Source organism: Aythya fuligula, chromosome 13 (assembly GCF_009819795.1).
Source record: "Aythya fuligula isolate bAytFul2 chromosome 13, bAytFul2.pri, whole genome shotgun sequence".
NCBI classification, from domain to species: Eukaryota; Metazoa; Chordata; class Aves; order Anseriformes; family Anatidae; genus Aythya; species Aythya fuligula.
The window spans coordinates 7,454,759-7,481,267 of record NC_045571.1 but is presented as its reverse complement, the minus strand read 5'-3'; the positions used below and the strand labels follow the sequence as shown (position 1 = coordinate 7,481,267).

General features: G+C 43.1%; 1 protein-coding gene across 1 annotated transcript in view; it reads right to left on the bottom strand.

Annotated features, from left to right (window-relative positions):
• The window catches only part of IL1RAPL2 (interleukin 1 receptor accessory protein like 2), a 328,234-nt gene that overhangs the window by 69,044 nt on the left and 232,681 nt on the right, over positions 1 to 26,509 (bottom strand). Inside the window, exon 6 of the mRNA XM_032196249.1 lies at positions 25,064 to 25,138. Within this exon, the coding sequence (XP_032052140.1) occupies positions 25,064 to 25,138 (75 nt within the window). The remainder of the gene's footprint in view (positions 1 to 25,063; positions 25,139 to 26,509) is intronic.

Below are 26,509 nucleotides of genomic sequence, written 5' to 3'. Positions count from 1 at the left end.
CAGCCTGTTCTTCAACCAGCACCTCGTTACAAGGAGGGTCAGGATTTAGCCTCTCTCAATTTTAACATAGCTCTCATATACTTAAACCATCAAAATCCCTTTCTGAAGTAAATGGAACAAATCTCCATCTTTCTCAGCTCCTGGTGCTGATGACTCCCATAAATTTCACAGTACCATACATACTTAAAGATACGCCGTGTCAAATCTGCGAGCGTTTTGCACCTTGTTAAAAAGAGATCAAAGCGACACATCAGTAGTTTGCCTTTGTCTCTTCTCATTACAGCCCAAACTTTTTGTTACTTGTCACATCAGCTCGCTGGAACACCGATGCCGTCAGGAGCTAGTGGCTGATACAGGCGGTTCTTTGAAAGTCATTCAGCCTTCGTCAACTTCCCTCGTTCCTCTGGGCTAATGAAATATGGCAGCTAAGACACAGGAATAATTATCCCAGGAGCTGGCTGTGCTTCTAAATTCATAGAGTCTTTTTGTGCCTTTTCCAAGTGCTCTTTGTCACACTTTGTGGATGATGCAAAGACAGTAAGAAAGACATCATCACTTCCCCCAGGGAATCGCTCCGGCTGGGGATCAGGCTGCACCACGGTGAGCTCAGAGCCCAGGCTCCTGGCAGGGCTCTCAGCTCTACCACACCGTCCTCGGCAGTGAGGACACAGCAGTTACGTCCTAGTCCTGATAAAATGCTGTGAAGGTAGATCCAGAGTTTCCCCATCTTCTTATGGGCATCAGAACTGTGTCCGAGCGAAGGAAACCCCCACCCTGCAATGACTGCAGAGCTGCGGTGTTCTGCAGCCAACAAACGGGAGCTTATTTTTTTAGTGGCCTCATCTCACCAACTATAACACCACCAATGCCACTCCTTAAAGTGTATTTAGCAACAAAAAGAAAATCAGAGCCATGAAAACATGGCTCCCCCAACACAACTCCTCAGAGTTTGCAGAGGACTGTGAGAAATTCCACACTTGCACGAAACCAGCAGTGATTTTCTATGACAGCGTAACAACTGTTTTTACCGATGTCATAAACTATTTAAAACAATATGGATTATCACCAAATCCCTTTACAACTCTGCTCTCTGAAGAGCCAAATCTCCAAGGAGATACGCACACCATATTATCTACCACTTTCATGCAAAACACTGGAAAATAGATGCCAGGGAAGAGAACAGGAACTATGTAATTAACAGCCACTGTGAAGTACATGGGAGAAGAAATTAAATGAGGGGTAGCAGCTGGGAAAAGTCAAAGTTTCCACTTGGATCTGAAATAACGGATGAGCTTTTATTTATAGGATTAATTCTGCCTCATGTTGCACTAACCTGAGGGTTGCAAATAGCCCTGCTGATGTCAGAGTAGCTGTCATTTCTTCAGCAAGCGGCCTGACTTGTAAAAGTAGAGAGGTGCCCTGTGAGAAACACATCACATCTGAGCAGGAGAGGCACCTGGTGGCACCAGAAGTCCCTAGGAATTAGCAGACCCTTCCATACAGCCACGCGTGCTGCACCCATCTGCCTCCTGAACCTACCTGCACTTTTTGGTGTGTACCTGATCTTTGTAAACCCAACACTGGGAGATTCTGCCACAGAAAGAGAGACAGATCTGGTTTATTACACAGCAAAGTAAGGAACTACACCGTTAAAAAAAAAAAAAAAAAAAAAAAAAAAAAAAAGAGAATGTAAATTAGGGTACCACCAAATAACTGAAACCTAAGACTTAACCTAATAAATCTGTGTATTATCAAACCCAGCAAAGAGAAGCAAAACTCCACGTGTTCAACACTTCCTCTCCACTACTGTCCAGAAAAATAACTTAGAAATGCAGTTTACCCTAAATTCTGATGGTATGGGATATCTCTCTTTCATCTGTCAGGATGCAATATACATGATAAATGATATTGGGTCCATTTGTAAAGGGTTTAGAAAAAGAGTTAGTGGCAAAGATTATACCGAGGGATTCTAGCTCCTGCCTTTATGGAGCATAACAGGGTTAGGCACCATGGCATCTTAGCCACTCAGAGCTATGACAGCCGCACAATGTATGGGATGACATCAAATTGGAAAATTTTCAGACAGAATCAAACTGGGACAAGCGACACAAAAGCAAAAGATCAGCAAACACCTGCAGAAAAGCTGCCTAACAGAATTCTAAACCGTATGAAACAGATGTGATGAGATTTGATTTTCAAAGTATTTGCAGCAAAGGCTCCTACATTTTAAAACAAAAACAGCCTTTTATGCAGCAGCCAGTAACAACTTAGGCATGGAGGAGAGCATCTGCAGTAAGCACCGGACTCACCAGCCCAGAAGAAAGAGCAAATATTTATTTTTCCAACCATTACCTGTAGCAAAGCCTTATTTCCAAGGAGAACTATTTTCCTCATAGTGCTGTAGCATCAAATTCAGTGGTGCCAAGTTAGGTAATGGGGGATTAAAAAACAGAAATCTCTATTTAGAAGTAGAGGCAATCTATTCAGTATCCATAATTGAAGGACTGACAGCCCAATTCTCTAAACCCACACCTCACAAGCAGTTAGAGGCTTTCAGCACACTGAAGCCAATGTCACTTCTTGCCGCCAGGAGCTGTTCAAAGCACGCTCGCGAGGAGAGGCCACTGAGAGCAGAGTGCAATCATGTTTGCAAATTCTCCTCTTTTCCTTCGGCATATTGATGTGCTTTGGCACAGATCACATGCCAATAGTTTCCCACGGGGATCTTTATAGCTAGGCATTCACTTTTAAAACCCTTGTCTTTCCAGCCGAGAGTTGTCCTTGCCCAGCCCTGCTGTCTGTGCCTTGCAGTGAGGGGAAGGGAGCCCATGGGAGGAGTGGGGCTCTCGGTCATACGTGCTGCGTGCATCCTTACAAGTGTTCATTCCCAAAGGTGACACCAAAAAAAAGCCTTTTCTTTCTGTTTTGGGGGAAATGAAGCTATAGCCTGGTTAAAGCCCCAATCCACAGGCACCACCACGGAAGGGCTCAATTGAGCAGAGCAGAATTTGGGGTCTCTTCTGCTCCTTTCCTGAACGCTCTCCTCTGGACCGTCAGCTGCCCTGCAATCACCTCTGCCCTCTCAAATAAGCTACCCAGAAAGCAAAAAATCAACCAAAGAAATACCTCTTCCGTGGCCTTGTGAAACCTCACAGCTCCAAGCAGAGCAGGAGCCAGACCTCCCTGCCCCATGCAGTCACGTTCACAAAGGCAATTTAAGAATCCTCTTCCAGAAATGCTCACGCAGCAGCAGCCCACTTCCAGCTTTGCTACTACACAAACGAAATGAGGCAAATCTCCAGAATTTCTCATCCCATTGAACATTATCATCATTTGAGGAAAACCATGCGCTCCTCCCGCACGATCCCTGTGTCTGTTATCTGAAGTTAAGTAGCAGACTTGCACTTTGTGCTCCTAAGGATCACCTGAGCTGGCTGGGGGGAAGAGGAACTTTCTGATTACTCAGGAGCAAGGATTCCACAGATGATACTGTAAATAATGTGGCAGCTATTGAGATGACCTGACAGGACAGGAAGATTTATTTCATGGTATTTCATGAACACTTTTGTAAGCAAGACGATGCCACGAAGCTTGAGCGTTCGGTTTAATCTCTTCCTCCCTTTTTTATTGAGTCAGGAGATGTTTAAGGAAATTTACATAGCTGTTCGAAAGCCAGAATTTTTAAGAAGTGACACAGAAAAAGAGATTACGGTGAGGAAAAGATGCAGGTGACACAATGCTGTACCTAAGAACAAAATGGCTTTGCAGTGACTTTCCCTGTGAGGGCAGAGGGACAGAAGATATTATTTTTTGTGCTTTATCCTTTCAGTTTTCTTAACCACCATCTGCATTTGACTGGAGTAGAAAAAGAAAGGAAAAAACCAGGACAGGTTGGCTGCCTCGCTGTGGAAATGCAATATTTGGGTGTGAAACTTTCCAGGACAGCGTACTTACAGGACTGTGTGCGAGGCAGTGATCAGGCATGATCTCTCCAGGTATCATGAGTCACAATCTGCCCAAAAGCAGTGTTCAGTTGCTCAGCTGCCCTTAGTTACACGTGGACAGCAGAGTAAAATGTTATTTCCATTAGTAGCAGCTTTATCCTCGACTGCTCTGGAGCCACGTATCTTACCTTTAACACTGAATTCTCAGCGTAAATGAAAGGGTGAGGAGCGCAGCTGAGAGCATGGCACCAACTCTTATACAAAAATGTTTTCAGGGTTGAGGGCACCGCCACTCAGCAAGGTGTTTCTCACTCTGAATCGTGACTTTTTCTCCTGTGTAAGAGATGCTTCTGAAATGGTTAACAGCTGCACGGTATCTCTCCCCCCTCATTTTAGATTTACTGTTGATATCCTAATTAAAGATTCATCTCAGATTTAAACAAATGGACAATAATTTAGATTTAAATCTCATCTAACTGTGGTTTTAAAACCTTACTCGCTAGCAAAATATCATATTTATGCAGAAATCTGTTTCCAAGCCTCTGCACAAAGAAGAAACAGCAATAATTCATCTCTAAAGGACAGCTGAAATATGCACTGCTTTGAATTGTTTTAATATTGTGCACAAGGGATCGGGGAAAGGAATTAAGTGCCTTATGCTGCCTGGTTGTATGCATCAGATGGATAACAATAAAATAGAAAACAAAATCATTTAGAACCTTTTCAGGACCATATGCTCAACTTCACAGGCAATAATCAACAATAACTGTAATATTGCATGATTCCTAAACACTGCATGATTCAAGGCAAAGAACTGGAGAGATAATCCACACTCGTTAAGGAGCAGAACAGCCCTGCAAACTCTCGCTGCCCCGTTTGTGGCACAGCTTTGTGCGTTCCTGAAGATGCACACGTGTGGGCTCATCCCTCTGCACACACCCACGATGCTCTAATTTAACCAGTTCCACATTATTTGCCAGTAGATATGTAATAGAGAAAGAGTCAGGGTCTGCTGTGAGTTTCAAAGCAACCCTGCCAGGTTTTGGGGAGTGTCAAGCATGGATGCCAGTATTTGCATGTAGTTGTGGGAAATTATTCAGACCTTAATGAAATGTATACATCTGAGTAAACAGCCAGGAGAAGCGAAGTATCCTGTTTATCTTTCTCCTATTTTTTAGGACAGCTCTCCTGAGACTGGATGCTACATCAAGATGTTTCTTAACTCTATAAAAAAAGTCAAAACAGCATCTCAAACATCTTTGCTCTCCACCAAGACCTGTTCATTTATGCTTTCCTGCTCACTCATAGATAACTACTTCTCTCTTCCTGTCATTCTGCCATTTTTCCCCCAAACGGCTTTTTCCTCCCTTCCCTCCAGCTCCTGGCCCTGTTCATATTCTATCTCCTAATACCTCTCACTTTCTTTCTCCCCTGCTCTTACAACAACCTCGTTTCACTACCTTTCACAGGCCATTCATCTTAGAATAGGTGAATTATACCAAAGAGACCTCGTGCAAAATCTTTCTTAAAGTCTAAGGAGAAGGATAAATTCCCCCACCCATCATTTTCATAATTTTTAAAACATGATTTTGAGACATTTAGGTGTTTTAACACTTAGCAGTAGCAATTCTTCATGCAGATCAAAGCCTATTTATTGCTCAGCAAAATGCTGATAATTAATATAGGTAAACAGAGAGAGGCCCTCAAAGAAGCAACCAGAACCACAGGTAAGAAGGACCTAGAAGAACACACATGTGGCTGACTAGCCTTTGTCTTCATGGTTAGAGCTGCAGGTTATGTTCAAATGAAATCCTTTTTGAAGGCTGTTAAACATTTGATTGTATGTAATTATTAAGCTGTAATTCCTCACCACTGATTCTTCCTTTCTTGGGCTGGGAGAATTCCATTAAATCACACAATACATGGCCATGACAGCAACGGATGTAGGATGTTCTGGGTCTATATAACAGCATAATTGTTCTAATTTAATAATGCTATAAATGACAACTCGGTCATAATGAATTATCCCTTTTGTCTGAATACCCAGTGACGGCACACTGCAAGCAAAGGGACAAGTTGTTCGAATAAGGCAATGGCTTTGCTAAAGTTTGCATCACTCTATCCAATGGATGGAATGTTGGGAATTGGTAGAAGCTGATTAAATTGAATCATTAACAGCCTTGGATAAAATACCAGGTCCAGATTTACTGATTTCCTAGCAAGCTTGCCTTACCTTTGAAGATGCTGGCTCTTTAGTTCTGAAAAATGAGGAAAAAGCATAGCTCCTCCAGAGGCATGGAAAACACTTGTGTTACTATACCTTAAAATAAGCCACAGCCTAAAATGAGACAACCAAAAGTTAAGGAACTAAATGAGAAAAGAAACAGGTAAAAATCTCTGAGCGTGCTTTGATTTTATCAGGGTATCTCAGCACCTGAAGTCAGAGACTACAGCAAAGCCTTCAGATGCGGGGAACACACCCAGTCCTGGTATGGTTATTTATGAACTCCTCTCTCAGGTAATACAGACCAGATTTACTAAGCGGGATAAGGCTTTATACGCTCCTAGGCAAACCACAGGATTTATATCTTACTTCTTTCTTGTAAGAGGCAGAATACACCATGCACCTCTATTTCTTTGAAAAGAGTTCCAACAAATTTTTAGACTCCTTCCTTCATAAAATAGAGAACTAAGGGGAAGAAAAGCTGGTTATTCCAAATGGTAGAAGCAGCTAACTTTCACAATCTATTTTCCTTTCCTACATTAAAATAATTCAAAATGGAATTTGCTAGCAGAAAATCAGACCTAACCGTATTACAACAACAACTTCTGGAATCAAATCCCTCTTTACAGGCATTTAGGCATATGTAACGGGAGCTTGGCTCTTTATTTATAGAGAAATAAAAACAGAAAGAGAGTTGGCACATAAAAAGCAGGCATAATCTGATACTTGTTTTGTGTAAACTCAGACCATCAAAAGCGGTTATTAAAACTATACATTACCTCAAAGTCCTCACATACAAGCACAGATATTCAGTGCTAAGAACAAGAAAGTACCTTGGAGCAGAAGACACCTTTATGTTAGCATAGCTACGTAGCAAGGAGCGCACTGGCATAAATGTTATGTTCAATAAAAAAAAATAAAACATTTATTAACTAACACCTTTTCCACACAGGTGCATCTCTCAGATTTCCATCTACTACAAGTGAGCTTGCAGTGAACAGAACTGGAAGTCTAGGAGGTGTTTTGGGGAGAGCCCATGGTAAACGAGCCCTGCTTTGTTCGGAGTAAGACAATTACTCGGCCTCTGGGGCCTGCACCTCCAACATACTTTGGTTTGACCACCTATAAAACCAGGAACTTTTAGACTGAATAAAGCTATTTCCTCTCATACACTGTTCCTCTGCAAGTGTACTTGTAAATAACGAGCCATTCCAGCACAATTAATGATTTAGGTGCAGGAATTTCACTGGGTGTATGAATCCCAACAGCCAAAGGGGCTGAACTCTCACAGATCCTGTTGACTTTGAAAGGGCCATGGATGCTCCAAAACGATGATCCTGAAGATCTTACACTTACACACCACAGGCTCAAGAGCTTACCACCAGGCATCCCACCTCTGCACAGACAGCAGCAGAAGGGCCCCGTGATCTCCCATCTGAGCTCCTCAGCACCAGCCACGGGCTGAGATCTGCCTGCAGCAGCTCTCAGACAGGGCGAACCCAAATTCTTGATTTAAGAATCAACACTGGGGGAGAGCCACAGGATGATGAACTGCTGGGCTTCTGCATTACCTTCGCTGGTAAAAGCACGGGCTCTAAGTCTAGTGTACACTCATCTGGCATCAACACAGTAATCAGATCTTGTTAAACACTTCAGCTTAATAGATACAAGAGCTCTCCATCATCAGATTTCAATTCCCTCTCTATGCAATTCACAGTCTAAGCTATTTGGCATGGTGTTGAAGGCTGAAGACAGGGTTCCTAGGCTTTTTACTTCTCCCTGGCTCTCCCCTCACTGCTTGCCAGGTACTCAGCTTCCTCGAAGTGCAGACAGACAGAACGGAGAGGAAGGAGCACAGCGAGGACAGCCGGGAGCACAGGGCAGCCTTTTCTCCTCTGCACTGGAAGAAGAGGGTTGGAGAATTCGCCCTGGTCCCAGAGAAGGAAACAGGCACGGAGGCAGAGCAGGGCTTGACAGGGAGGGAAGGGCTGAGTATGGCAGCAGAGACCACAACGTATCGTACCACAATGTTACAACAGCATCAGTGAGAAACGAAGCAGGTATAATACAGCATTTCTCATGCTTTGAAGGCTTTTTCACCAGTCTGGGCTGGTGAAACACATCACACGGAAACAAGATCACCAAATCACAAGCCTTCCCTGCCTACTTAAACTCAACGGCATTTACTTCTCTGGTCTATCCCTCTTTGCCTGTCAGGATGAAGCTAACACAAATCCCCTGCTAAGGACGTAGTACTTGGAGGGTGTTTTATTGCTGACAAAGCATGATTTCCAGCTGGCTGTGACAGGAATGAAATTCACAGTGGAACAGCTCCCCCAGCCCACAACACACAGCAGAAGGCTTTGCAATGGGTCATCCTGCTCCCTGCTGCTAAACCAGGCTCTGTGGGGCCAGGGGCTCCTTCCCCATCCTGTCCTTGAACAGCGCTGGCACCACTCCGTACAGAGGCAGCCCTCAAACTGCTTCCAGGGTCTCAGAAGCAGCAAACGCCACTTCTGACAGGCTGCTCCTCTTCCCCTCATCTGCTCTTAAATAGGTTATAAACATGGATTTTAACATTCCCATTGTGCAAACCCTTCCCACCAGACCTCTGTTCTATTGACTAGGCTGAATTCATGCCCGTAAATTAGCGTTCCCTTTCTTGTTGCCTGCTACCCAGGTTGCTTGCATGGGTGTGTAAAGACGCTTAAAAAAGGAGCTTACGTCCTTTGGTGGTTTGATTGATTCTGTTCTTGACATCTTGATTTTTGCTAAATAAGTGCTCATTTGTTCCCTTTCCACCCTCCTTGTTTGCTGCTATTTTAATGCCTGCCAGACTGCTCGATTCACTCACCTTGAGCTGGGGCTTGTGAAGTCTCCAGACAGAAGCAGCCCTCGAGTCCCAAACGTCTACTGCTGTGGGGCTGAGCTTTGTAAAGAGGCCCCCAAATCTGTTTCCACAAGGAAAACTGGTGATACTAGAAGACACAGGGAGCCACAGAGATCAAAAAAAAAAAAAAAAAAATCCAGACCAGGGACCACATCATGCTCTGGGACCTGGTCAATGTCTATTAACGTGCGTATGTCTTTTTTGTTGTAGCTCCTCTCATCTCACTTGAAACACCACTGGACAACAGAAATACATGGCACTTCATGCATCATCCCAAACGGTTTTGCTTCCCCAAAGTTAAATGTACTCAGATCGGTGGACACACAAAACAAGAATGAACAAACCTCAAAGAAAAAAAAGTAAAAGAAAAATCACTGAGTTTTTGATGGTGCAATTGTCTTTTCTCTTTGTGAACATCTGAGAGAAGCATTCATTCATATTCTGAATGGGAAAAGGCAACTGAAACAGGTGGTCTATTACTAGACCCATTAAACAAGAGATTTATGCATTACATATCCATCTTGAGGCAATTAGGCTGATCATTTTTTTCCTCTTTTATGGCTTCATTGAAAACTTCTGGCAATAAAGCAATTAAAGAGTAACTATCCAAGCATTTATCTATGATATCAAAGACAACCAGCCTTTCTTTTATCAGAAAAAGCTGCTTCACTTCCCATCCTCAGAACGTACAAATTTAGAGGCGACATTCACTGGTACGACAGTGACATAATGCTGCCATTGTCCAAAGCCTGAATGCTGAATTGCGGGGTACGGATTTGCTAAATCATTGTTTCCTTTCTTTTTTTGGAAAATGATTTTTTAAGTTTGACTTCCATCTCACGAGGCACAGGAACTAGGAGCAGAGAAATGAAGCTGCCATGAAATTCCTCCTGAATTAACTAACCTCCTTGTTGCACGTGCTGCAAAGGGCACCTGCAGCTTTGTTTCTACAGACACTGCCCCCAACCAAGGGCACACAATCTGCAAAGAATCACGACTTCCAAAACCCACCTTGATGTAGCATACAGAGTTAGTCAGACACAAAGAAGGATGGCTCCAACAAAACGAGGCAGGTGCCACAAAATCATCTTTTTAGAGTTGCCAACCACTCTCTTCCCCAAGAAGAGGCGAAGAGATTTGTGCTAAAGCAACAGGATTGTAGTCCTTGTTCTTCCCCTCTTGCCCCAAGAAATCTCAGTTTCTGGATTCTCTCCTAAACTTAACCACCAAATAAACCGCCATTCATCCTCTGTCAGTAATTTAGATGATCCAAAGGCTGGGCACCTGCTGACAGAGCTGACTACAGGGCCAGACCGATACAGTTAACTCAGTTGTAAGTGCCTGCCATGGCTGAAAGAATGTACCTGAGCGTGGCCCTGAAGCAACTATTTGGAAGTCCTGGGATGAGACGATGATTTCCTCATTGTCTGTAGCACCGACTCAATCTACTTTACTGAAGATAAAAGGAGACCTGTGTGCATCTGGTGGCTGCAGCGAGTCAGACACTTGGTCGGGGCTGAGCAGCGCCTCCGAGTCAGTGCCTTCCCAGAAAGCGGCAAGGAAAGCAGGGAAAAGGCCACGGCCAAAGACAACTGAGAGAAGCTTGCTTGGGTGAGCTCCTTCTGCCCCAGGAGCTGCCCCTCCCCTGCCCTCTCACAGCAGGACAGAGAAACACTTTGTGAAGCAGGAGCCCTGAAAATCAGGCCGGATGCAGTCCGAGATGAACAGTCTGCCTATCACAGTGACAGTAAGGTAAAGAGGTAGCAAACCTGTCTGTTGCAGTTACAAGCTTCACAACGTCAAGTGTTCATTGGGCTCAAACACCAAATACGAACATCCAAACCAATGAACCCAACCAGCTCCACGTGCTGGTTGAGCTCACCCTGCGTCAGCACGAGCACATCTTTCTCTTTTAGGCTACTGAGCAGCAGCTTTCTTCCATTAGCTCTACCTGCCTCTTACGGATTTGTGTAACTGCAGCGTTGGAAACCCCAAGCATCTAACCCAGAAAGGGTTTAAGCCCAAAGCCTGAGTCCCAGTGCCAAGCCCTAAGATGCCAGCAGCTCAATTCAGTACCTCCTAGCCTGGCTCACCAGCAAAACAAACGTCAAACCACCCGATTTCAGCTGACTCAAAGGTTGGAAGTTTCCAGCCATTCCTACATGTTTCACAGTTTCGCTATGTTCCTTAAGTACCATTAACATTTAAGGACCTGATCCTTAAGTACCATAAGCATTTAAGGACCTGCCTACTGATAGAAATCAAAAAAGCTTTGGTAATTTAGAGGGCTACAGGCAATTTCATCTCTCCACACACACACTAACAGCAAAGATCAGAAGTGTACTTAAGAAGCAGACAAATGAAAGCCATGTTAATAATTTGATTATAGAATTTACACTAGCTGCAATTAAATGGAAATATGGAAAGAAAAGATGATGTACACTGTCAAATTAATCTCTCTGGATTTTACTAGAAGTCTTGCTCTTTTTAAAACCTCCAGCTTCTCAAATTATAGCACAATGGATATTGAGTCAGGAGGGGCACTGAGAGACCAGTCCATCCATCACTAGCCCCCAGGGCTGGTCGGCTAGCACTAAGCCAACAACTCCCAGCTCCATTTTTTTTTTTACTGCTACTCTGTACATCCTCTGATGTGCAGATGGTGAGAAGTGGATGATCTGGAAAGCCAAAGATCCATTAACGTGGACATGATGCAATATACCGGGGGATATGGAGGAGCAAGTTTTTATTTTGGAAGTACAGTTCTAACGATGTGCTTATGGGTGGAAGTTTAAAATTGGCTGCAAACTACAGTTGCAAGAAACAAAAAAGCAAAATTTTCAAGTCGGTCTTGTGATTTGTAGAGCTCCAGTTCACGACTTCTGATCCTAACACAGATCCTAAGGAGCACCGTAAAGAGCCACACAACGTTCTGTAGGATTAATTACGCTACTAAAAACAGCAATTACAAACTGACTAACAGCATTCAGTTCAGAGGCAGAGCATGGTGCAGTCTTCTTGTTCCACCCTACATTAGATACACTCAGTAAGTTCTGGAAGCACTGCAGCAGGTTGTGAATGATGGATGAAATGAAAAACCTCTGCTCAGCACCCAGGGAGTAGCCAGATCCCTTCCGTGCTGTGTCACTTGCTTTCCAGGTACTTAATATGCAGCTTTGGTGAGAGACATTCAGAAAATCCCAGCGAGCTCAGATGTCTCAAAAATAAAATAGAACATCGCAATTTTGTCCCAGAGTTTCAGTTTTTATTCAATATTAATTTTATTTTGCCTACCAGTGACCTCCCTTGTCAGGGTACATTATGGACTCAGAGCAAATATCTACCGCTGTTTGCTCAGATGAGGCTTAAAGGGTTGCTTCCTCGCTCACTAAGCAGAGTTTGAACTGCATGAATATTTCTTTTTGAAGATGTAACGCAAGAATGGATAAGCAGTGAATATCCCATTTTTCTACCAGAGGCCACAGAACCACGTTACTTTCCCAGTGATTCATGCAGGTCAGTTTCTGTAGACCATAAATCAAATCCCAAGCAGTTTGGGCTGGCTTCCACTGACCTAGCACCACACACCATTTGCTGGACAGAACTAACAGGGAAGATGAAAGATTTGGAACTTGCAGAGAAGCAGCACAGGCTGACTTAGCAATGTTCTGCTGCAACGTTTAAGTGAGTTTCACTTTCCCTGGGTTAGAGATGTGCTTCTCCCTGGCTATGGTGTGCCATCTCATGGTACTGCATTCAGTCGATGGTCAACTCTTGAAAAGTTAACGCCTAAATCTCCCTGTCTTACTGCTTTGACTCGCTATTCCCTCACTCCCACCCACTTATTTGTGCCATCAATTTATTATTACTTGTAGTAATAAATAGGCAATACATCACTTATTACAAGTGTAGGCAGTGTTCAAAAGAAGTCACTTTACTTATGTCTAAGTGCAATGGTCTCTAGTTAAAACCCCATCAGGAGAGTTTAACAAGAAAAGCAATAAAATACTTTAATAATTGAATCCAGTTCAAATGCAGCCCTATTAACTACTAGTGGAGCATGGGAAGAAAACAAAAAACTCCCTCCTCACCACTCCCACTAGGCTGTTTTCTTCAAAGGCAGGATATTACGTAGCGGTTACACAGTGTAGTAGTTTTATTTACCCCTTTACTAGCACTGGAAGGCTGTACGCACAGCCATAGGCCTTGACACGCAGACAAAATTTCTTACTGGATCTGAAATTTCCATCTGAAGATCCAAGATCTTCAGATGGAAATTTCCATCAACATGAAGGTGCTGATATTAAGAAGAAAGCTCCTCTAAAGCACCTCCCCAGCACCCAACCCACTAGAGAAGTTGGGGCACCTTTCTGGGTTGCTGATCTAGACCCACTGTTACAGTGACACTCACTGTGGGAACACCCTTGGAGTTACACTGATCCCTCACTACTTATCATTCACCCTAAGTTGTATTTTAATAGCACCCAGCTCTAAAGCTGTATTTATTTTTACTGCTCGCATATCCCAAAGTCCTGACTGCTCTACATGCCTGGAAAGGAGGGGGGAACTGTTTTCCAGCAGACTGTTTTCTACCAATCCCATCAAGAAGGATATTAAGGGTAGGGAGCAGAGTGGGTAATTCCCATCTCCGGATAAAAATGAATCAGAGCAGTGATGCAACAGAGGCTTTCACTGATTAGGGAGGATGTTCTATTCAGGTAGACAACTGGCCAGAAACAGATGCTGTTTGTGGGCATAACTGAGCATTAGCAAATTATCTTTTTATTAAAACAGGTGTTTGTGGGGACTCGCGTGCCTGACGCTGCAGATGTGGCATTCTGCTGAGAGATCATGTTCGAGAACATCGGTTTCCTTCCCAGTTATGCTTCTGCTTCAACTGAGTTGATGCAGAAACTAAATTAGATTTAACAGAGTCAGCATCAGCTTTGAAAACTGTCAATTTCAATCAGGGTTACAGCAAGGAAATATAAGTTCTAACTCATGCCAGCTGTTCTGTTGCCCACTTTTGATCTCATAATCATTTATTATTGTCTGGTTTAAAAAAACCAAACAAACAGTATTTAAAGAGCTTTCTCTGGCTTCCATTATAGAAAGAAAAAAAAACAATTCCAGAATTCCTGAAGATCTAGACCAAATATACCTTATTTGTGCCACTAGAAGTGTGAGCACAAAGACCAATGGCTTCACAAACTGAGATTTAGTTAGTGTCAGAGCAGGAACGCTCCATTTGCTACTATGAGACCATGCTTAGTCAGGAGACACCACACTCATTCATAACCAAGTACTGGACTCCTAAGTCTATTTAAAGCTTTCACCACTTGGAGGACACTGGCCACAGATGGGGTTAAACACAAAGTCTGAGCTTAAATTACACTTTTGGCCATTCATTGTTTTGCAGTCTGAGTCAAAATGAAAACATTCTTGAATATTTCGTGACAAGCTGTTACCATTCCCTTCTTCCAGACCTCCTGCTTCCACTCCCAAATAAGTTAGTCCAAAAATATTCATGTTGGACTTTAATTATTGACTTATTTTCTTTTTTTAATTTATTTATTTATTTTTAAAGACATGCCACAGTGGATGCTTCATTGTGCACATCAAAAACACCTTCTCTCAACCTAAGAGGTTAAGCACCTTTGGCTTGTCTCATAACAGTACCGTGAGCTAGACTGAGCCTGGGCAGCTGCTGTTCTGGCATCCCCAGTCAGAATTTAGAGCCTCAGCTCCTCCCATTCATCACTTGAATCCTTGTTGTGCCAGAAGCCGTGCGCCACCCTACTGTTAACTAGGCTCCCTAAGTGTTTAAAGGAATGCGCTTTTGGGATGTTTAAGTAGGAGCACAGTACCTCCATTTAAAGTTACTAATTGCCAGAGAAATTCCCCAAAGCTTTCTCAGTCATTAGATTCTTGTAATTTTCATGTTGTCTTCAATACTAGATGAGCAGAAACTGAAGGGGATTTTAGTGCTTGACACTGTAAGACAAATAACCACGGATGAGGCATTACAGGAAACAAGAATGTTCCATACCTATACTTACAAGTTAGTTACAGAGGACAGCAAACATCACACAGGAAAGAAAGAACCTGAAAGCCTCCAGGTGCATTGCAAGCTTGGTTTTGCAAACACACCGGAAAACACCTGAGCGCTCAGTTGGCACAGAATATTGTATAAAACAGGCGTGAACAAAGGACCCAGGAGAAAAGTAGCACAAAAAATGAAGATGCTTGCGAATTCCCAGGGAACTATTCAGTCTCTCTTTTAAAAAAGCTGTTCTAAAATAATCCAAGACTACCGTGCCTGTTATTATGTGCTACACACTGTAATTTGCCTGTGGATTTCCTACTTACTTTTTACAGGCAGAAGTATGGCTTGTAATCCCCAAATGCTTGCTGACATTGGTGTTTGAAACCACAAGTTTCAAAATCTTTTGAGTTCAGAAGTGTTTCTGCAAAGATAGATCAGGCTGTAAGAGGATGTTAAAAGGATGTGCTGGGTCACGATAGGCTGGGGTCTGGAGTTCTGAAACAGAAGCATACATGCCTGCGGCATCTGAACGATTGCCAAAAATGTAACAGATCCCTTCGCAGAAGCAGAGGCCCATGGTACAAACAGTTGGGTATCTACACGCCACTTGTTCTGCCTGATGATATTTAGGAAAGCCAAACTGCAATCCTAAACAGAAGTGCTTTGTCAGTGATCTTCAGTAAAGGAGATTTCCTAACACAGACAGGGCAGCCTCTAGAACTTAGTTTTCAAACTGAGTAAAGCACGAAAGCCGGGTGAATTCAGATCAAGTTAAACCAGAAACATCCAGCACGCTTACAATGAAACCCTCTGCTTACTCTACTTCTTCATGCATTCACTTTACTGGGGCAAAGGCTCAAATGCTCCACACTTTTCTGCCTGGAGCATTTAATGGTATCAACTATTTGAACAATAGGCTGCAGAATGTTTGCTATAAATTTGATTTCAAACTCATGGCTGCAGAACAGGAAGCCATTTTAAGAAGTTAACAGTAATGTAATCAGGAAAACAGAAAGCTTCATTTCATCAGCCTGCCCAATCAAAGCGGTTTTACTTTGCAAATCCCCCATGCTCAGGACTTAGCAAAAAACTATTTAAGAGTTCATCAAGTTCAGAAGCATTTACAGAAAGTGTCTGAATGACTTTGGAGAGAAGATCCACATGGACAATCTTTCCCTTCACATAAAGCAGCAAAATTCATGAAATACATTATTTGCTATTAATTATTTACTCCGCTCACTAGCGGAAAAACAGCACACTTAATGCTTTTTAGAAAAAGAAAAAAACCTGCAGATCAAGTATTAAAATCCTGACCTCAAACCACCCGGTTTGATCAGAGAAATGTGGAAAACGTTTTGAGCTTGGAAAGGATTACACAGCATCTGAGCAGCAGAGCACGCAGCTCCAGGACCGAGCACCTATCGGTGCTGCACACAGTTCATTTGGATTTAAGACTCTGCTGGATATAAAACTAAATTTACTTATGCCTTTTAATTAATACAGCATACAAGTCTATCAGCAAGATTTGTATTTGAGCAACAGAAAGCATTGAGTTATGCACTTAATTGTACGCTCCTCTGAGCTGGGGTAACTCCACACCTGAGTAAGCAACAGAGAAACCTCCCGGGATGTTTTCATGACTAATCATATTAATTTGTTCATGGGACTAGGGCCAAGCATGCTTAAATTAATAAGCCTCCCATAGCATAAGCAGATGACAAAAACACATTCAGCACGAGAAAGGTACAGTCATTTACTGCAAAGCTGGTTTGCTAAACTAAAAATGCGCAGTAGAAAACAGCATGCCTCGAGCACTTTTCCACAGATTACTACTTCATATAGTTTTACTTTCCATCTGATTACGGGCATTGAGAAGTCATGTACCATATGTCTTCAGCAGGCTAAAAGTATCTCTTCATTTCTAGAGAAATTTTGCTTTGAATCTTTTTTATTTGGACTTCATTGGACGGAAACGTCTCCCAGAAGAACAGTAAAGCAGCCTGGTTTTAACAGTCAAAGTTCAATTTCCTAAAAATGAGCTATTTGTTTCTGTACAACAGAAACAAATGCAAGTGTATCAGGATGACGTTAAGAGCAGAAATTATCAAGTGGATTAAAAGAAGCAAAGATTTGGTAGGTGGAATCTCACCTCCTTGGTTCTGAAGGAGTACGACTGCTCAGATTTCCATGGCCTCCGAGATCACGGCATCACAACTCTGAAGTTTTACGAACCAAGAATTAAGCCATCACTCTTCACTTTCTGCGTTGTTGCCTTCAGAACAGATTACCAAGTACAATTTTCCATTATTCTTCGGTGAAGGAAGAAATCATGAGAATGGTTACTCCAGATTTTAATTGTCGGTGCCCGCTGAACAGCGGCATTGTGATGCATGACCCTGACCTTTCGCAGCCCTGGATGTTTTGACTGTTTGCCCACTCGGCTCCATCCCCACGTTTTAGTGAAGCCATAAACAAGAGATGGGAAATGGCATGCCCAGCAAATCACAGAATGCTGAAAAGGTCAAAATAGTACTGCTGAATGTTTCTACCCTGTAATTTACAGAATATATGAGGCATTCACAGCCTAATAACTCATTCACATGACAAACACTGTGGAGACAACGTAAAATGGCAGAACATGAATCCCTTCCAGTGACAGCGTTTCTAACAAGCCCAGAAAAACAGTGCAAACTTTGCCCCGTGGTTCTCTCTTTGGGAACGTTAATATTGCCTGACATTCCATGCGCAACGGCGTACGGCTGAGGACTGCAGTCAGTTGTCTCTGGGTTTGCAGCCAGGCTCAGAATCCTAAAGGTAAAGGTCCTGGGAAAAGCCTTGGTCAGAGCCAGGCCACTTCCCCAGGCGGTGGTCACAGCACCCAGCCTACCTGAGTTCAGGAGCATTTGGACAATGCTCTCAGATATATGGCCTGGTTTTGGGGTGCTGCTGTGTGGAGCCAGGAGCTGGACTTCGTGATCCTTGCTTGTGGGCCCCTTCCAACTTGGGATATTCTGTGACTCTTCCCTACCTGTACTCCGTGCTTGTCTCAGAGCACTTCTGATACCACCCGATTTTACTGTCATAACACTCCTGGGAAACAGAAGAGTACTGGCCTCACTTCAAAAGAGCACAGAGTCCAGACCAAGGTCAGCAAAACCCTAGCAGAGTAAGAAAACGTTGCTCTCATCAGCAGCCCTACTCCCCTCTCTCCAGGAAGACCATCTTTTCTCACCTTGTCCCCCAAGGCAAATTTCATTTTTGCAGAAATAAACTCACGCCTGTTTCTCTGGCACAAGTCAAACATAGCAACCCCAGACACCAAACAGGAGATCCGTAAGCCAAGATCAGCACAGCTGCATGCCTGCAGTGGTTAAAGTGACGTTAACATTTGTTAATGACAGCTTAGTCCCAGTGAAGTACTAAAGATGAACATCCTGAACACCCACACAAAATCATCACAGTTTTCAGGGAAAGTTTTACTGGTGCAAGAAGACTTGAGTCATTTTTCTGCCATAAATTAGTTATTGCCCCTGTATGAATGCCACCAAAGATGTGTAAACCAGTACTTAACAGGGTTTTTCTTTACTATCTTTTTATTAAAGAAACAACATTTATCTAAAGCAGTGCTATTGCAAACGTAACCACAAGGTTGTCTAACATCAGTTCATCACTTTATTTCATAAAGAGTGTCCTTCAAATATATATAATGTTGATGAAACAAGCACTGAAATCATCATAAGCAATAAATAGTTCATAGAAATACAAAAAAAATACTCCAAGTGCCAAATGCTGCCTTCTGACATATTCGTGCCAATCCAACGGATCCGAATGGATGTAAAAAACATGGAGCCAGAATTCAGCCTTACTTCTCCAAGCCAATTACAGCAAAAGGAAGATCTGTACAAGTATCAAACTGTTCCCCGCTTCACATATGTATCTGGATTAACCACACAAAGTACAACAACTGAGGATTTATGCCAGCTGAACAGCAGAAGCCAGCCTCAAGTCTCTGAAGTACAGCATTTCGCCATTATCCCCGGGAAAAGCTGGGATATTAACAACACACCAAATTAGCATCAAAGCATTAGTGGTAATACACTTAGGGTATTTAGGGAACTACTTCTAAACCTAAATGTCAGACAATTTGTCTCTAATATTCCCTGCAGATTAGTACAAAATGGTTGTAATAGATGCAAATCCTGCACCCCTTCGCACAGGCACGTACGGCTGAAATAGCTGCAGAGCCACATCCCTGTGCTGTGGGGGCAGGCAGCTCCTCAAAAGTACACCCCAGGTTTCTTCTCATTCCCTAGGGAAAAGTGCTCCTTCGTGTATTTCTGTGCAGGGACACAAAGCTTTTAGTGTCACGGTTTGCACCACCAAGATGGAGCGAATCTCCAGCGTGGAGTCCGGATCATTTACACAGCACATCTGTAGCCACTTACGGGAGAGGAAAAGCATCTGGGGTTTGTGCTCCCGGGGGAAGGAAGAGGAAGTCCCTGCTTATTTTTGGGAAAAGGTGGTGCAGGAGAGAGATGCAGACAGCTGGAAGGCACGGAGGAGACAGTGAGGGTCCTGGCTTGCTCCTCCAGACACCAAGAGTGCCCAGAGAGAAGAGATGCGGGGCAAGCATCACCCACCCCACACGTGAGCACCAAGCAGGGCAAGGGCAACTGAGGCTCTGGGGATAGCCTCCCCTCTGCACCCATTCCTCCACTTACAGCGTTACTACTTTTAGTAAAAGTTCCAGACTGTATTATGGGGGTAACATTTACAGGCTAGTCTAGCAGGAAAAGGACTTGTATCTCAAAAAAAGCTGGATTCAACAGAAAAAACAGCATTGCTGACTGCTACTTGATTTCCCAACTGTTAGAGACTACCTTTATATAGGATTTATTTCCTATCAAGGCTGTTCTTTATAAGGCTCTGCCTTTCCATGCTTATGATTTTGTGTTGATTGATCTATTTGGTGAAATCAAATTGAAAAAATTAATTACCTTAATCAGACCTTTTTAATTTTGGAAGACACAGAGGGGAAGACATCTACATCAAACACCTCCAGCTTTCTCACAGAACGGGTGAAAGAAGACATTACCTCCCAGCCTGTCAATCCTAGAAGAGACACCCAACCCTACACCAGGTGAGCGCCCTTTCCATTTGCAGGAAAATCCTCCCAGGTCTACCCAGGTTTGAGCTTTCAGGAGAAGGAGTTTGAACAAGCTCCGGGGTGACTCAGGCATTGGCTCTGGACACCTGGCATCTTCTGTGCCTACGTCTCCCTCCACCAGGGCTAAGATCTCCTTGTAAATGTGTGTTTGGGCTGCTGCAGCATTTCATACAAGTGACAAGAGCTCCACATCTCCACAGAAGAGCATGAAGCCAGCACTTTAGAGGACCTTTCACTATTTTTTAAGTGCTACTTTTTTTATGCTTTTCCCGTACCTGTCAGCAGACACTGGAGCTTTGTATGTTCTCTTATGCTTGTTTTATGGTAGCTCTATTGATCTGCTTAATAACCAGCCTCAAGGAATTGCACTGTTAAATCTTCTAGAAACAAAATCTTTCTGACCAGGTCAACTATTAGGAGAAAGTGAGAACCCTCATAAACTACGCATTTTCCTTCCTCAGCATCTTTGGACACAGAAACTACCGTGAAATCAGTGAGGTAAATCCCCTGACATTTCCCTTATTAAGTAAATGAATTAACATAGATATTTGTTGTTTTGTTCTTTAAGACTCCTGCAACTTTTCTTATGTAAGTGTCTGAAAGCAAAACTGGTACCTAATTTAAAGCCAGTGATACCAAAGCGATCAACTTCATATAGACGCAAACATTAACTCCAGTCTCACCTAGTTTGCCATAAATATTCATAAGGAAAAGCCTAACTTCACACCGCAACCACTGCATGCCATGGTGTAGAACAGAACAGAAAGTCCTAGCATCTGTTTTGGTGTGGTGTTTTTTAGCTTTTTTGATACTGAAGAACACCACACAAGTGTAAAACAGCAGCAATGTTGCAGGCAAGATGACGCTGGGAGCTCCTTAAACGTTGGCTAGCGAGATGCAGCTGCTGCACGATTCTTACAGGGTGCTGTCCAGCCCAAAGTCAGCAAAGCAGAGGCGTGCTTCCTTTCTGCTGCTAACACGTGCCCCTGCCACGCTGCTTTTCCACCAGACACCAGCCTCTTGGCACCACCAGGATTAGGCAAAGAAGCCAGGTCAGAGGAGAGACCTACTCTGTAACCGCGTAATCAGAATTCAAAGGCTTGGTTATCTTTCCTTCCACATTCAAAGTACTAGGAGTGAACAGAGTTAGCTGGAAAAAAGAGTTAAAAGAAATTAAGAAATCAGAGTGCTGCACCAACAGGTCACTGAAGACTTCGAGCACAGCACACTCCCCTCACTGCCAGAACAGCTGCCTGTGAAAGTGGGTGAGAGATCTTGAAAACTCACGGCACCACAGCCTGGAGACTTCTGACAGGGGTTTGGATCTTTACTTTCCTAACTCGTACCAGGAGTTGTCTAGCCTGAGCCATTTGGTACAAACAATCCAAATAGGCAGCTAGGTTTATATGGTCAAAGCAACAACAAAAAAAAGCCTTTGAACAACTTCTTTGAATCACACTGTCCTAAGCCTTAGGACATTCACATGCAGACCTTTACGGGGGAGACTGTCACATTTTGCAAACAGAAAAGTAAGGATGTATGGCACAAAATTCTTTAAATACTATCTCCAGAGCCACGCTAAAGCCACGCTGCCTCCTGGGCAGAAGACCTGCGTGTATTTTGGCTTGTACAATCAAATTTGATTTAAATTTAATGAAGAAATTCAGGAATATCATTTTTCAGAAAGCAAATGATATAGTATCAGATTAAGCTCATATCTGCAAAAACATGATGTTTGTTCTTTCTATAAAGTATATTTGTTACAATCAAGATGTAAGATTAAATGTGCTGTATCGTCATGCAATGAAGTACCACTATTATGCTGTCCCCCGAAGCCAAGAGCTATCAAAATAAAAATCCGGGGGTGTTTTCCCCCCTTTTATGAAAAGGGAGATGTAAACAAAAAATAAATTGTTGTTATTTTCTAGATCTGCCCACAGATGAAGTGATTATCTGACCTCATAAAGCATCCAAGACAGTGAAATTGGTTTTGGTCTATTTCTCTAGTCCCCTGGGATGCTGTTTTGTGCTCATCTCTCCTCTCTTCCTCTACTTCTCCACCACAAGCAAACACAGAACACAAGAAGAAAATTCTGGCTTCTGCTTCTCTATAACCTTGACAGGGTTGGTTTTGATCTCTGTCAAATTCCAAAGGAAAAAGGAACAAGCAAGAAGTACAAGCATGCTCGTTCAGAAGAACAAGGCAGGCTCTGGGCCATGTTTGAAGCCTGGAGGAGCTCTTTCATCCACTGTCAATAAGAATTGCACATACCTATTTTCATTTGAACCTTCTTACAAAACTGGAAAGCCAAAAGGTGAATTCTGAAGTCTGCAATCAGGTCAAGTAAGCTGCTAAATAGTCAGGCCGCTGCCTAGAGTTTTGGGAGGATTTTGCACTGCATTGTGCTAATCATTTAGAATAAAGCCCCTAAATAACTATTAATCTGCTCCACTCATAAAGCAAAGACAGCCATCTCTTTAAAGATTAGTTTTCCAGCAGAATCTAAAATAATCTCTCCGAACAAGTAGGTGGATTAAACTCCACTTCTTTTGTAGTTTAACAGCACATTCATACTTGCATGACCGCTGAAAAAGCAGGCGTATGGGATGATTTGGCTCCATGGGCTAAATGCCCTCCGAAGAACGGATCCTTTCAGAGGGGCTTTGCTTTCAAGTCTGGTATGACACAGAAAAACATCACTTGTTAAAACTCTTAACAGTTTAGCAAGATTTCAGAAAAGCATTCCAGCAGATGACCTGACTTAAAACTTGATGCTGTGTTTCTTCACTACAATCAAGTGTTTCTCTCTCCTCCAAAGCTCCAGTCCTTACGGGGTCCTCAGCACACCGCAGAGGTCAGGTACCTGTCACAAGCTGAAGGTGATCCCTGGGACTTTCCTAGCTCTATTTATTTGCCATTTTAAAATTAGGAGGGATATGCATCAATTTTCCCTGTATATTCCAGAAAGAAGTTCAGATTCTTCCATAAGCATTGATTTCTTACAGCATAAGATGAATATGGTTTAGCGATGATAACCAAAACCATTCCCCCACCAGAAGAAAAGCCCCACAAGCAAATTCCCTGATCTTGGAGGACAACTCGTGGAATACATTCCAGCACACAAAGATGCAAGATTTCTATTTCCCCACAGAGATATTCCAAAATCCCATTACTGAGCCCCATCTCCGAGGAGAGGAGGGGTTTTGTTTGTTTTCATTTTACTTAGTTTAGATCGACTCCTTTTAATCAGTCAGAACAAAATGTTTTCACGTAGGAAAGAAAAAGCTCGGTACAAAACAGTCCTGATGGAATGGAGGAACTTGGAATAGGAAATGAAGGCGGAATAAAAATGCAGCAAGCAAAGATGTGCCTCTGAGTGCCTTTATTACCCAGCTGCATGCGGGGACAGTTTGCTCCCAGAGGAAATCATTACAAAGTTGACTTTTAACAAGCTGGACCTGGAAACCAAATTCAGCCTTTAGGGCCGATCCAAACTTTGATGGCTGTTCTGCTGCTAGTTTTGTGGAGCTTCTGAGTATGGCCTCAGACTGATTTTGTGGTTTTGCCTTTTAGGCTTAATTTCTGCTCAGGATTTTCTGAGGAAGGGAGCGTGAGCATACACATTTACCTGCTGCAGGATTCAGCAGGCACTGCCTGTTTCCCAGCTCCACTGCTGCCTTCCTTCCCTGAGCAAATCCAGACAGACTCAGGAGTCAGGTCAGGTACACGAGAGAAAAATTAGCAAGGGTCACAAATGATTCTCATTCTTGCCACAATTCAGGAATCACACTCAGGAATTCAAGCCCCATTTTTAAATACTCCATGCTATCTGAAGTGTTTTGTTGATACTGTTAGGCTCCTAGTTTAAAAACGAGGATGTCACACAGACAGACAGACAAAAGGCTTACTGCACTCCCCAGCCACCTTACATGTTTCATTCCAACTCTGCTTGCCTTTAAAGACTACTCCACCACCAAATCCTACCCAACTTTGCAATTAAGAGTGGAAGAATCAAGCTCAAGAAGAAAGCAAATGGCACCCCTTCAACACAAAGTAAATAACCCACATTTGCAATGCATCCTTTGTAATTTAAACTCGTGGCAACAGAGTCCTCAAAAGTAACTCCAGTCACATTTCTTCAATTTAGAAATATCCTTTCAAGGCACTGAAAAAAAAAACCTCTGGAACTTCAAAGCCAAACAATTCTTTCAGCATCACGATGCCTCACAGCTCCCCAAAGTTAGCAGAACTTTCTAACAGAGTTTCTCAACATGAGAGAAAATACGTGCTGCCAGCTGAGAGTCAGAGCTCTGCAACCACACACGAAAATACAGCGGGAATGAGAACGCATACAGCCATTTTAGTCAAAAGCCCTTTCTGGTACACATTCAGAACCACCTGAAACCGCAGTTTTCCATTAACTTTTAAAGGAATCAGCATTTCTTTTATGAGACTATTTGTCTTAGGGTGAACATCTACAGATCAATACAGCACCAATGCAGACATGTTACTCTATCAATCATCTGTTAAGAAGAGCTGCAGAACTTTATATTTTGTATATTTCTAGACTTTAATACCCAGCATAACCAATTAGTACTGCTGTCCGCAATGTTACACAAGTTCACTCCCTGAAATTGCCATGATGGAAAACTCTACAGTTATAAATGAGAAGCTGCAGATTGATTTGCATTTAATAACAGCACCACTGAACCTTTCTTACCACTCGCAATTTTTCCCCATCTGCTACCAGAATGGAAGTTTAGGATCTATTATTCCCACAAGGGGACTTACCCAGCTGGACATCTATAACAGTTGGCTGGTTCTCCATGGGGAACAATGGCTTTGGAGGCTTGTCTGTGAGCAAAGCTAGAAAAGAAAATGAGAAAATGTAATGGAAAAATTGAGACAAATAACTGGATAAGAAAAGCTCTGTCATGTAAGCAACCACATGTTTGTACACTTGATGGCATGCAAGCATTTATTACCTAATACTGCTGCTTTGGCTGCTAAGCTGCCAATGCAGGGCTCAATTCCTAGTGGCTGCAGTGGGCACCAATAAAGTGGAAATAAGTAATTTCAGGAGTTATGTTCTTAACACGAAGCAGCAAGAGGAACTCCATTTGTCATTTTTAATCCAGATACAATACCTACATCAATTTTAGATTCTCATCCTGTAAAGTTACAGGCATAATTCATTTGCAACATCCACCTAATCATTCCAGCGTGACCAACCCCAACATTTAAGTTTCCCCAATGCAGTATTTAGATTCTTAAAGAGAAGAACCCAGCATCTGGATGCTCTTCTCAAAGCGGGGACCTTGCTGCTTCTATTCTGAGGTTTCTCTGTTGGGAGAGCTGGAAACAACACCCAGGTGTCCGCTCAAGCCACAAGGACAGACAGACATGGGCAATGCTAGTCCTGAGCAGTACAGCTACAGACACCAGCTTCATGACCCAGTGTAAGAGCTCAGTCCCAGCCTGTGTATGCAAGTTTGAGCTACAAGAACGAGTATTCCTGAAGTATACATATATAATATGGGGAGATTTTTATTTTAAAACAAATACAGCATCTTGTACCAAAAAAAAAAAAAATTAAACACTTCAAATATACTTCAAAACTTCTTCTGTTAAAATTGATCACTAGAAGTTATTTGATCGGAGTTCGCAAACTAAGCTTGCATTTTCCCATAAAAGACAAAGGCAAGATCACCCTCAGCTCCTCAGAAGCCTCAGCACCTACCGGTCTGATAGGAAACTAGCAGGCCCGGAGCTTTGCTAGCTGGAGCTGAGAGCTGCCCTTGGCCAGGCAGCAGGTCTCTGCAGCCAGGAGGAAGGAGCTCTGCACTCTCCTGCCCCACGCTCCCAGTGGAGCTCAGCTCACTGGTGTGCTGGGAGGACATCTCTGCAGCAGCACCTTGCAGCTCACCTTCTCCAGGGCTTTCAAAGAAGCCAGGTGATCAGCTGAAGCAGCGGTGCAGCAGTCACACATCTCACTAATGGGTGAGAGCAGCTCTGATAAGCAGTGATCAAATGGCAGCTGTGCAAAGTCAGAGGCAGCTCAACTCTGCTATCAAAGGATCTGCAACCCACACAACATCAAGCCCACATCTGAAGAAGGTGACAAATTGGGTGATTGTCAGCACAACCAGCTCCCCATTTTGTTTAAATGAAAACAGAGCTCCTTCCACTGACCATGACCTTGTGACATGACCTCGGCCATGCTTTGCTCATTGCTGA